The following is a 13,554-nucleotide window of genomic DNA, read 5'->3' as shown; positions in this document are numbered from 1 at the left end:
ATAATTTCAGAATTAAATTCTGATTTAGCAGTTTTAAGGAGAGCACAAAGCTTACCATGTGATTATCTTCGTGGTTTCCAACCTTATTGTAGAGACAACGCCTCAGCTAGGAGCCATAAAATGTGCTATGATGCAAAGAATCGTGGAGAACGTGCCAGAGGTCTATCATGTGGTCAGTGGTTCATTCATTCAGTCCGCAAACATTTGTGGTGCCTCTTCTAAGGGCTTCCACATCTTTCATGCTGCTTTCCCCAGCGCTTTATGACCACCTCTTTGTGTCCATCTTCACTGTTTGACTGACTGTAAGTTTCTTGGTTTTATTCGTATTTGTATTGCCAGTAACTAGGGCAGTGCCTGGTGCAGAATAATCACTCAGAAATTGTTTAATAAGTGAATGGTCAAGAATGAAGTTGGAAACATAATTTTCTTGAAGAATTGACACTTACTTAAAGCTGAAACGAAGTTACTTCCACACAGAAATTAAGCATGAGCCTTTTCCAGTGTTCATTGGTTGTAGCAGTTGGCTCTTCCTGGAGCCATCACTGAGTAAACTGTTAGATATCCATTCATGAGAGAGGTGTCAAAGAAGGATTCCATTCACATTCATTTAGGCTGATGCTGCTGATTGTTTAGTGTTGGCAGAACACATGCTTTGATTGTGTTTTTTGCCGTCTGGGGGACAGCTCTTAACAGAACCCACATGATAAGACATATTTGACATTATTTGGGTTTGTTGCTTACAATGGGAAGGCACTGACTTCCTGTATATGACTGATCTTCAAAATGGCATTCTAAGAAATAGTTACAATGGTATAAAACCTAAATTGCCTTTGGGAATTGGTAAGTGGCTGCACATCATTCATTCTTGGATAAGTGGAGATATAGAAAAATCATACAAGAGTATTTTCAGTATAATTGAGCTCTGTAACAGTACTGGGAAACATTCACTTTTAAGACACTGGGTTCCACAAATTCACTGTAATAGAATTAGCTTGTCATTTAGCACAGGAATGTAGCAAACACACCAGGATGTTCTATAGGCGGATCCTTTAACTCCTATTTAGAGTCTGATGATGTGTTGGGATCCATCACAAGGTGGGCTGGTCAGCTACAGGACCTTCCTTCCAAAGATGATTGTGTTTTCGTGAACCCCCATGGCCATAATCCAGTATGATTACCAGCCACAAATCATCAAACTTCTTCTTTGCTATATGAATATTTTTATTACAAAAGTCAGATAACCAAATAAAAATGCTTTAAAAGATGAACAGTTGGGAAAATGAGTCAGAATCACCCATGATCTCAACAATTTAATGTAACCACTATTGCAATGATGGCATAGTTCCTTTTGGATGTTTTGCTTGTGCATCACCTTTTGTTTTATTGTTATAAATTAGATGCCCTCCTTTATTTTCCCCTCTTAAAAATATCAGAAGCAGTTTTCTATAAGGCTCCTAATCATCATTTCCAAACTCTCTGAAGTCCATTACTATGTTCAGCCTGTCCAACCTTCTAGAGGTTAATCATTTCTGTAGATGTATTAGTTACTATATAAAGAAATACTTTTTTTAAACAAAGCACCCTTGATTTGTCCAAAATTTACATATTTCAGTCTTAGTGCTATACTTCATGCTATTTTATATAAATGTTGATAATAACAGCAAACATTTATTGAGCACTGCATAGCGTATCTGATTTAATCCTTATAGCAGTCCTTTGCAGGGACATACTATTATTATCTCTATTCAACAGATAATAGAAAACTGGGGATCTCATAGCCAGAAAGTGACAAGGTTTGGTTTTGAATCCTGCTTTCCGACCGTGATGTCTGGTGCCTCTGATGACGAGTCCCTGAAGTTTTGCTTTTTAGATTTGAGATCAAGTGTTTGTGTCTATACTCATAGGGGAATCTTTTTGTGTCTATGGCTAATTTAGTTTCTGGGCCACATTCATGTGATTTTTCTCTAGTCATAGCAATCAAAATGCAAGTAGCATTCTCAGTACAGGGACCTCATCCTATAATGAGTGGAATGCTTTTTAGTTTTACTATTCTTCCTAATGGTGGTCATGTAAATTATAGCTGGACATATGGCCATAGTCTTTTGGAAGGATGTCTGAACTGACTCCCAGCTCCTTTTTCTGGATTTCAGCTATGCCTGTGTGCCTGACAGCTTGGATTACTTGAGTTATCAGACTAAAGTAGTCTGAAAATATAGTACTGAATTAAAAAGCAAATCTCATTTACTTTTATCTGTTTATTTTGCAGGTCACGGAACAAAAAACCAAAGGTAAGGTTTTTTTTTTCTCTTTAAATTATTTAGAACCTTTTGTGTTTAGCTTTTACACTGTTGCTGACTCAGCCTCCAATCCAGTGAAAAGAGAGTGGGTGTAGAGTAATTAAGGTGGGTTGTTTGCAGTCACTGAAGAGCAGTAATGACAAATTGAAAATACTTGTATTAGTGTTTCTAGTTGGCCTTAAATTTTTTAGGAGTCAAAAGAGTAAATACCTTGTTTTAAAAAGTTTATTGGTCATGGCTGGGCACGGTGGCTCACGCCTGTAATCCCAGCACTTTGGGAGTCTGGATTACCTGAGGTCAGGAGTTTGAGACCAACCTGGCCAACATGGCTGAGACCCTATGTCTACTAAAAATAAAAAATTAGCCAGACATGGTGGCTCATGCCTGTAATCGCAGCTCCTTGGGAGGCTGAGGCATGAGAATTGCTTGAACCCAGGAGGCGGAGGTTGCAGTGAGCCGAGATAATGCCACTGCACTCCAGCCTGGGCAACAGAGCGAGACTCTATCTCAAAAAAAAAAAAGTATATGGGTCATGATTTTGATCATGATCTAAAAAAAACTTTTTTTTAGAATAATAGCAAAAAACAAACACCAGCTTTTAATTTACAGATGCGAATTACAACGGTTTGTCAACCACCTTGACTGATAGCATGCATTGAGTCTGATAATGGAATATTGCACCTAGGATGTTTACTCTGCCTTCTAAGCTAAAACTTGGAATATGCTTTTTTAAAAGATAATATATTTTGAGTAGCTTAACTCTGTTAAAAAATGTTATAAACGGGAGCAGGTGCCCCTTGGGTCATTCTCAACCTAATAGTCTGTGTTGTTTTGGCTTCTTGCTCTGCTGTTAATTTTGATCATGTAGTTTTGTCTGGTGATGTTCACACTTTCTTTCATTTCCCCTTCAGAATGAGAGAGTTAATTCTTTGAGATAGCTCCTCTCCTTGCCTACTTAAATATGTGTTTCTCAATTAGGTATGCATAAGAATCATTTGCATAAAATCATCAAAATACACAGTCCCAGGCCATAGCCCTAGCAGATGTATTTTGAAAAGCTCTGCAGGTGACCCCAGTACATGTCCCTAGTTGAGAATCACTGCCTTAGATGAAGGGAATTAGATGTGACTGTGATGACTTGGAGAAGGCCAAGGGTGATGGAGAGGTCAAGGCTTGATGGGAGGCCCTGTAATGATTGGTTTCTTCATTGTTTTGTTTTGTTTTGTTGGACTACCAGACCAAAGCCTGTCACACAATGATGAAAGAGTAATAAGACAGTGCTAATTTCTTAGGAAACTTAGTTATGGAAAATAAATTCTCATATAACTAGGCGTTACTATAATAAATTTCTAACCAAAAGACATTTCAAAGGAGAATGTAGTCTGGGAGTTTGTAGTGAAGTGTAAAAGAAACCATGATTATTAGTTATAATTAATTGGTTACAGAGAATAGTATCTGCCCTTGTACATTTCCTCAGTTTCAGCCCAGAAGTAGGCTTTATTTTGGAAGGATCTTTGTAAATTACTTGCTTGAAATATAAATGATACTTTGCCATAGAAATAGTATTATTCATGCTGGTACAGTGTCCATGCTTTCTAAACCAACATACTTTCTAGAAAAGGATTTGGGCACTTAAGTATTTATATTTGTAGGGCTTTTTGATGATTTATGGGGACAACAGATGAGAAAATTGGCATTTTTTTCCTGGACAGTCTAGACTCTGGTTGCTGGAATGTGGTGGTTGGGTTCCTAGGCTGGCCACAAGACTGATGCTTGCAAAGCCAAGTGTTAGTTGTGCTACAGAACTGAGCTGCTCTGTGTGATAAGTGGTGCTGGGAAACAGAAAATCTGTTAGGCATCTTTTCTTATAGAAAAAAAATTGGGAGGGATACCATACCTGTTCTCAAACACATTCTTCTTTCCTCTACCAGTCTTAAAAATCAAGCTTTCCTTTCTACTCACTACCCAAAAAAATTTTTTTCCAGTTGGGCGCTTTCTCATACCTACTATGTCGTGGAATTTCATAGTTTCACAGTCAACCTACTCGCCCTACCTCCCACCCCTCCAATCAAAAGATAACATAAAATAATCCTAAAGGGAGATGAGAGGCCATTTCAATCTCCTAAGGGATTTAATTGTTATATAGCAAGTAAAAATACCAGTTGTCCCTGGGGTATGTTAAGAATGTAAACAGAGGGAGGGCCTGACCTTTCTAGTGTTGGGTCTAGGTTTACAGCCACATCTTCATCTTTATTCCCAGTAGCCCACCTTGGTACTCTAAGTCTCCTTCTTCTTCTCTTACCTCAGCTAACATGTCTGGGGGACATATTCCTCTTCCCAAAGATAGTGTCTTTCTCAGGCAATCTCCCCTTCATCTGAATCTATCCATCTTTCCCCAACAGTTGCTAGAAGCACAAAGAAAAGACCGTTGGTACCAAGTCCCTGGTTGTATAGAGGACCGAAGTGAGATTTTTCTGTATTTCAGAGTAGTAGTGCATTCATTATATATTCTTCCTGTATTCTCCACCATTAAAAAAAAAATTGTGAAAATTCTGCAGAGGAATAGGATAGAGATTTCAAGTGGAGGTTATGTGAAGACATAGGCTAGAGCTGGCCTGCTACCCAGGTATCAAATAATAGCACTTAAGGTAGAAGCTAATATCCTCCTTCGTTGGATTTTAGAGTAGAACTGAAAGAGTTTGAGGAATTGATGTAATCATTCAGATTTAACAGGGATGAAGTTTAGGATTAAAAAGCCCAATTGCATAGACTATGTAATAGAGGAGGTTGGACATATAAATTTAGCCTTGTTAAAAAGATGTTAGGGGCCAGGCACCGTGATACAGGCCTGTAATCCCAGCTACTCGAGAGGCAGAGATAGGAGGATTGCTTGAGCCCAGGAGTTCCAGGCTGCAGTGAGCCATAATTGTGCCACTGTACTCCAGCCCGGGCAATGGAGCGAGACCCTGTCTCAATTGAAAACAAACAAAAAAAAGATGTTAGAGTGATGGCTGGCTTTAATGAGAGTGTATCAGCATAAGATGACCTTAAACTGCATTAGTAGGCCGAGCGCGGTGGCTCACGCCTGTAATGCCAACACTTTGGGAGGCCAAGGCAGGTGGATCATAAGGTCAGGAGATGGAGACCTTCCTGGCTAACACAGTGAAACCCCATCTCTACTAAAAATACAAAAAATTAGCCAGGCGTGGTGGCGGGCGCCTGTAGTCCCAACTACTCAGGAGGCTGAGGCAGGAGAATCGCTTGAACCCAGGAGGTTGAGGTTGCAGTGAGCCAAGATCATGCCATTGCACTCCAGTTGGGGCAACAGAGCAAGACTGTCTCAAAAGAAAAACAAAAAACAACAAAAAAAAACCCTGCATTAATAGACATACACTATCCAGGAAGGGATTTACACTTCTTGCACCACACTATGAAAAGGAACAGAGAGCAACCTCCATGGACCATGTGGAGTTCAAGCCAGATTGGACAAGGAATTTGTCAACTCAGAAAGGTTTAAACACCTGGGCTCATTGAGCTCCCAGAGCAAGGCTTCCTGCTTGGGGAACCTCAGGTAACTGTCTTCAAAACTTTGAAGGACTCTAGTGCCTGACACTTAACAGTTCCTTGGTAGTTATCTGTTAGATATTTTGTTCAGTGAAGCTTATGCTTCAAATAGCACCAATGGTGAGTCAAAGCCAACAGGCAAAAGCTTCTAGCTCAGTGGAAGTTCAGTTTTTTAGGTGTTGTCCTTTACCACTGGGACACAGCTGAGAGCAGCACCTTCTCCATCAGCATACCTGGGGTTATGGGCCATCGCAGGACATTAGCTACCACTCTTTGTTTTGAGCCTATTTCAGAAGACATAGTACAGTGAGTACAGGATAACCTTGAGTCTACTCATTTATTACTATTGGAGGGGTCCCCTCCATTAAATAATTTATAAACTACTTACAGCACCCCTCACACCTTGTAGAAACACCTGTGTGTTCTAACACAGTGGTGGGAAGCCACTTGTTCAGAGATGAAACTGGCTGCCTCTGAGAGAGTGAATGAATGTGAGGTATTACAAGACATGTGGCTCCGATAAATTGGCACGAAAATAGTCCAAACAGGAGGTAATGAGGACTTGAACCTGATTAGGAGCAGTGATGGTAAAGGGGAAGGAAGGAATTGAGAGAGGCTTTAGTTTAACTTACTATTGATTGGATAATGATAATGTGGGTGGGGGGCATTGAGAAGTCTAAGATACGAAGCAGGTTTCTGACTTGAGCAGCTGGTTGGGTGATAAGTTCATTCTTTGAGGGTGAAGAAATGGGATTGGGGCTAGGAAACGAGTTTGAGAGGAAGGGAAAGATGGTAAGTGGTAGTTAAAGCCTGAGCATGGAAGAATTTGTACTCAAGGAACTGAAATGTGGAAAGGGTGCAGGCCCTATCGTCACATTGATTTTGTTTTGTTTTGTTTTTAAGCCACTACTTATGGCCAAATTCATTTGCTATTCGCCAGTCAAAAGCCAGCATTGCCATTATGACCGTGGACAAAATTGGCCTCGCTGCCTATTTTTGCACTGCCCATGAGCTAAGAATATTTTCTACGTTTTTTTTAATTATTGGAGAAAAAATGGGGACAGTATTTCATGACATGTGAAAATGACAGGAAATTCATATTTCACTGTCGGTAAATAAAGTTTTATGGGAGCACAGCCACACTCATTTGTTTACACATTGTCTATGGTGCTTTGGCCCCACAAGTGCAGAGTTGAGTTGTTGTGATGAAGACCATATGGCCAGTAAACCCTAAAGTATTTACTATCTGGCTCTTTACAGAAAGTTTGCTGATCCCCCCGATCAAGAGTAGGAGAAGCCCACACAGAAAGAGGAAGGGAAAAGCCGAAGAGCTAGCTGGAGCATGTCTCACAGAAACAGGAGGGAGGGAATGATGAGTGGTGTCAGAAGCTGCAGAAAAATCAAAGAAGAAAAGGTCTGAAGCGGGCTGGTTAGACTGGCAACCAAGATCACTAGTGACTTATGGGGAAAGAAGCTTGCAGGGAGATGTTTAAGGCAAAAGCCAGTGTGTGTTGGGTTGAGGAGGGAGTGGAAGGTAAAGAAATAGAGGCAGTGCTGAGAGGTTACTGAAAATTGTTCAGTACACGTTGACCGCTCACTGCGTGTCATCAGATTTAAAATGTTCAGCCTAGAATGTCTTTTCTAGGCCTTGTTTGTATTTTAGCTACTACTTTAAAAACATTTCTAGGTCATTCTTTTTTATGTTTGATACCATTGAGATAGTTAAAGGAAATAATAGTTTGTACTAGTTCTGTGCAGCTGCTGTGTTCAGAACCCTGCCTGGTTCGGAAGTTTCTTAAAGAGCCCTTTTATCCGAAAAAGTAGCATCTAATTGGAGTTTTCAGAAATAGGGGCAATTAGAAGTTTAAACTGTGAGATGCAAGAATGGAATAAGATAAATGGGATGAGGAAGGGGAGGAGATTCAATTCAATGGTTCTTAAAAGTAAATGGAGGGACAGGCACGGTAGCTCATGCCTTTTATCCCAGCACTCTGGGAGGCTGAGGCAGGTGGATCACCTGAGGTCAGTAGTTTGAGGCCAGCCTGGCAAACATGGTGAAATCCCGTCTCTACTAAGAATACAAAATTAGCCAGGTATGGTGACACACACCTGTAATCCCAGCTACTTGGGAGACTGAGGCAGGAGAATTGCTTGATCCTGGGAGGCAGAGGTTACAGAGAGCCGAGATCACGCCACTGTACTCCTGTACTCCTGTACTCCAGTCTGGGCAACAAGAGCGAAACTCCGTCTCAAAAAAAAAAAAGTAAATGAATGAACAGCCAGGTACGGTGGCTCACGCTTGTAATCCCAGCACTTTGGGAGGCCAAGGCAGGCAGATCACCTGAGGTCAGGAGTTCGAGACCAGCCTGGCCAACATAGTGAAACCCCGTCTCTGTTAAACATACAAAAAACATACAAAAACCAGGCATGGTGGTATACGCCTGTGATCCCAGCTACTCCAGAGGCTGAGGCAGGGGAATCGCTTGAACCCAAGTGATGGTGGAGGTTGCAGCAAACTGAGATCCTGCCACTCCACTCTACCCTGGGCAACAGAGCAAGACTCTGTCTCAAAAAAAAAAAAAGTAAATGAATGGAAATTAGAAAATAGGATACATAGCTTCCCCCCACCCCCACAATGTTTTTATTTCCCTGTAGTACTGAGATCATGTTTAAGCCACAAACCTTTCCTCTGGAAATTAAGAAACTATGCCCTTACTTTGAACAGCTCATCTTTAGAAAAACTTGCACAACTTACAAATCCTTAAGATTCAGAAAAGAGACAGCCTGAAAAGTAACATATTCAGACTTAACAATAGCTTCTCTTGCCCTTTATCGTCTAACATTCTGGACCATGATGATGGGTGACGCACACAGATTCTGATGTCTTAAGTTTGGACTTTGGGAGTCAATTTGGATCAGACCTCCTGCCTAAAAAGCTGCATTGCTCTCCAATTAGTGCCGGCAATTCTGGTTGGCCTTTAAAGGCTTAACGTTCTTGGATTCACAGAAAGGTGTGATTTTAAAAATAGAATAAGAATTCACTCAGGTGCTGAAACACAGTTTGCTATGACTAAGGTGGTGTCTTGGGCGTTTTCTGACTGTTTCCTGGAGGTTTTGTTTTTCTTCTTTTTATACTTTGACCTATTTGTACGTGATGTCCTGGAGTTTGAATGACTAATCTCCTGGGCCAGAGCACACTGTATTGGGAGGAAAGTGGTTGAGGTGTGTTCCCATTTTATAATGACTTTATCATTTACAATCCATTCTGTCTCTGATGTGGTGGGAAAGTGCCCTGAGGAACTTTTGCAAGGAATCTTACATGATACGTGATACCTACCAAATTTCTTCGGTTGAAACAGTGCTGTGAATGTTTTAAAGTGAGTCAAACTGAAGTTCAGCACTCAGTCCTGCAGGTCACTCTGTCTTGTCTTGTTTTTCTGGATTGAGTTAAAAGTATGTAGTAGACCTGGTTAACTTATAATGAAGATTCTAGACCTTTTATAGAAGGGCAGCCTTACAGAAACATAGCTCTTTCTGTCCTAAAAACCAGTTTGGATGAATTTCTCCAGTCTCTGCCAACTTCTTGTTTATTCTCATAATAAGATAAAAGGGGATTGCGAATGCCCTATGCTATAGAATCCGCCAATAACAGATAGAAAATTAATATTAAATAATCTTCATTCATTCATTTACCAGTTACGTATCCATCTATTATAGGTCATGAATATTAGATAATGACTAATTTTATTTTCTTTCTTTTTTTTTTTTTTTTTTTTTTTTTTGAGACGGAGTCTTGCTCTGTGGCCCAGAATGGAGTGCAGTGACAGGATCTCGGCTCACTGCAAGCCCCGCCTCCCAGGTTCAAGCAATTCTCCTCAGCCTCCTGAGTAGCTGGGACTATAGGCGCACGCCACCACACCCAGCTAACTTTTGTATTTTTAGTAGAGGCGAGGTTTCACGATGTTGGCCAGGATGGTCTCGAACTCCTGACCTTGTGATCCACCTGCCTTGACCTCCCAAAGTGCTGGGATTACAGGTGTGAGCCACCGCGCCCAGCCGACTAGTTTTGTTTTCTTAAGTCACACATTTATTATGCTTATCAGATTTTGGATCCTGTGACCTCCACTCCCCCTCCCCTTACTGGGATGCCTGGTGCTGCCTTGTGATTGGCTGAAGTTAGACATGGGGTCGCCTGGAAGTTGCTGCAGGCACTTCCTGTCACCCACAGTGTGTTAATGTCCGGTAGTGGCATAGATTGGGCCGCCTGATTTCTGATGATGCTGTATCTCTCTCATAAAGGAGCCAGTTCAACAAGCGACATGCTGGCCCAGCATCATTTTAGCAGTCAAAGCAGCGTTACCCGCAGAGCAGGGAGGCAGGGACTTGGGCCTCAGAATCATCTGAACTATCAGGCTTGATGATTATTTCTGTACGACTTCCAGCCTCTATTTGCCAGGCAGAGTTTATGGAGAGGGTAGTGATCTTTTGGCAGCGTGTAGTGAGGGAGGTGCAGATCTCAGAGAGCCTTCTCTGTAGGTTCAAGGGGAGAGCCAGAGGATCTGGCAGAGTGCAGCTTCATGGTTGCCCCGACATTCCCACACTGTATGCGGGCCATTTTTAAAATTGAGGTCAAAAAATCGAATTATTTAAAGTAAATAGAAAAAGTATTTACATTTAACAAAAGCAAAAAGATTTGTAACATTTCTAGTATTTACACAGAGAGCGGTGCAAGTCTTTGAGTCCAGATAGCTGTAGAAACCAAAACCAAGCTGAGTTTGTGATTTTCCAGACCTGGAGTTTCTTGTAAGAGTCTACTCTGTGCCATGCCATAAGGAAAAAAGAAAAGATGAAAGATAGGTCCTTGCCCTCAGGAAGTCATGGCCTGGTGAGGGAGAAGGACTTGTAAGTGGAGAATTTCCGTGGCAGAGAGAGATGGGACTTAAAAATGGAGAATTTCTGTGGTAGAGATAGATGGACTTTTGAATGGAGAATTTTCATGGTAGAGAGAGCGGGATGATGTGTTCCAGGAACACTTAGGAAGAATGTTTAGCTCACCTAGGCCGGGGACTTCAAGGAAGGTTACTCAGGGGTAGATCTTTTAAGAATGTGGATGAGGGCCGGGCGCGGTGGCTCACGCCTGTAATCCCAGCACTTTGGGAGGCCGAGGCGGGCGGATCACGAGGTCAGGAGATCGAGACCATCCTGGCGAACACGGTGAAACCCCATCTCTAAAGAAAATTAGCTGGGTGTCATGGCAGGCGCCTGTAGTCCCAGCCTCTTGGGAGGCTGAGGCAGGAGAATGTTGTGAACCCGGGAGGCGGCAGAGCTTGCAGTGAGCCAAGATCATGCCACTGCACTCCAACCTGGGTGACAGAACGAGACTCTGTCTCAAAAAAAAAAAAAAAAAGAATGTGGATGAAAGGAAGGGACCCTTGGACTGAGGCTTGAACCCTTTCCCAAGGACTTTGCCATGGACATTTAACTCTTCTAGGCAGCACTCCAGGGCATTAATTCCACTGTTGATTTAGGGGAGTGAATGATGATCGCTTCCATCTCCCCCTTAATTGATGGAATGTATTCCATGATCTTGCTGTGTTTAAATTCATGTCACTATTAGCCGCCACCTTCATCCTGCCTTCAGTAAACTGTGAAGAGATGGTGGAGAATTTGGAATAACTATGTCCCTTGAGAGTAGAGTGAAAGGAGAAGTTACTTTGTTAGAATTGGTACCATGTAAGCTTTCTTACAAATAATCTTAGCCAGGGTCTAGGTGTGGTGGCTCACACCTGTAATCCCAGCACTTTGGGAGGCCGAGGTGGGTAAATAGCTTGAGTTCAGGAGTTTGAGACCAGCCTAGGTAGGCAACATGGCGAAACCCTGTCTCTAGAAGAGGAAAAAAAAATTAGTTGGCATGGTGGTGTATGCCTATAGTCGCAGCTACGTAGGAGGCTGAGGTGGGAGGATCACTTGAGCCCTGGAGGTGGAAGTTGCATCAAGTCAAGATCACCACACTCCAGCCCGAGTTATACAGCAAGACCCCATCTAAAAAAAAAATAAAAAATAGGCTGGGCGCAGTGGCTCATGCCTGTAATCCCAATACAAGACCAAGGCAGGCGGATCACGAGGTCAGGAGTTTGAGACCAGCCTGGCCAACATAGTGAAACCTCGTCTCTACTAAAAATACAAAAAATTAGCTGGTTGTGATGGCAGGCGCCTGTAATCCGAGCTACTTGGGAGGCTGAGGCAGGAGAATCGCTTGAACCCGGGAGGCAGAGGTTGCAGTGAGCGGAGGTTGCACCACTGCACTCTGGCCTAGGCGACAATGTGAGACTCCATCTCAAAAAAATAATAATAAAATAATAAAAAATAATCTTGGCCAGGCGCAGTGCCTCACTCTTGTAATCCTAGCACTTTGGAAAGCCAAGGTGGGAGAATCCCTTGAGCCCAAGTTCGAGACCAGCGTGGGCAACATGGCAAGACTCCATCTCTCAATAAAATAATAAAATTATTTAAAGTTTTAGAAAAAATGTATTTGATGTATTTCAAAGACTGTTTCCCAACCCCTCTCTTTTAGTGCCCGAAGTGACGAAACCAAGTTTAAGCCAACCAACGGCCGCCAGCCCAATTGGCAGCTCTCCATCGCCACCAGTCAATGGTGGCAACAATGCCAAAAGGGTGGCAGTGCCGAACGGACAACCGCCAAGCGCCGCCCGCTACATGCCTCGGGAGGTGCCGCCGCGATTCCGTTGCCAGCAGGACCACAAAGTGTTACTAAAACGTGGGCAGCCCCCTCCACCGTCCTGCATGCTCCTTGGGGGTGGGGCAGGGCCTCCTCCCTGCACAGCACCTGGAGCAAACCCAAACAACGCACAAGTGACAGGAGCGCTGCTGCAGAGTGAGAGTGGGACTGCGCCAGGTAAGGCATGCTGTGAATCGAATGCATGGCAGCTTGAGAGACAGAGAGCACTTTGTTTGCATTGCTTAATGTAAAGTCCAGGAGAGCCATTAATTGTATAAACCACTGGGATTAGTCAAAAGATGAGAGAGGATCCTAGTATGTGATGTGTATTGGTGATTCTTGGAACTGAGGGTTAGTGTTCCATAAGTGTGTGCTCTTGGCATGAGGGCTGTTTTAGCTGTTGATGCTCATTATTTTGGGGGCCTTTTTTCCTTCTCAGACCAGAGTGTTATAAATTTGAACCTCCACAGTTCCACTGTCATATGTGTTCAGGGCATAATTGGACACGGGGCTTGTGTGAAGGCGAATCTTTAGATGCCTGTGTTATGTTTCCAGAATGCTAGGAGGATAGAGAAAATGATTTGCTACATTGCAATATAGAATCTTGGGAGGATTCTAAAATAATACTATTCTATAGCTTTTTAATTAGATTTTTAAAATCAGTATTTCTTTTGAGGGCCCTGAATTTTGAGCTTTGTTAAAAACTGTATGTAGAAATAAAAGAGATTTAGCTGAAGGGTTCTACTAGAAGTTTTGAGAGTTTTTAACAGATGAATACTAAGTCAACTATCAGCTAAGAAATTCTAAATATCTTTTAAAGTTTATTAACAGATTTCAACTTAAAATGTCTTTTGGGGTGATATTAAAATTCAGAGCTTGAATACCATTAAGCATTGGCAAAGACAATGGATTGATGGTTGTCACCAGTAGGATGCTTTATTGGAGTTCTGAGTT

General features: G+C 42.2%; 1 protein-coding gene across 16 annotated transcripts in view; it reads left to right on the top strand.

Moving 5' to 3' along the window:
- TNRC6B (trinucleotide repeat containing adaptor 6B) overlaps positions 1-13,554 on the top strand; it is a 297,709-nt gene that overhangs the window by 211,829 nt on the left and 72,326 nt on the right. For all 16 annotated transcript variants that reach the window (XM_005567203.5, XM_015457161.4, XM_045364263.3 and 13 more), the window contains 2 exons: positions 2,267-2,288; positions 12,436-12,777. In XM_005567203.5, the coding sequence (XP_005567260.2) occupies positions 2,267-2,288; positions 12,436-12,777 (364 nt within the window). The remainder of the gene's footprint in view (positions 1-2,266; positions 2,289-12,435; positions 12,778-13,554) is intronic.

Source organism: Macaca fascicularis, chromosome 10 (assembly GCF_037993035.2).
Source record: "Macaca fascicularis isolate 582-1 chromosome 10, T2T-MFA8v1.1".
NCBI classification, from domain to species: domain Eukaryota; kingdom Metazoa; phylum Chordata; class Mammalia; order Primates; family Cercopithecidae; genus Macaca; species Macaca fascicularis.
This window is presented reverse-complemented; position numbering and strand designations above follow the sequence as displayed.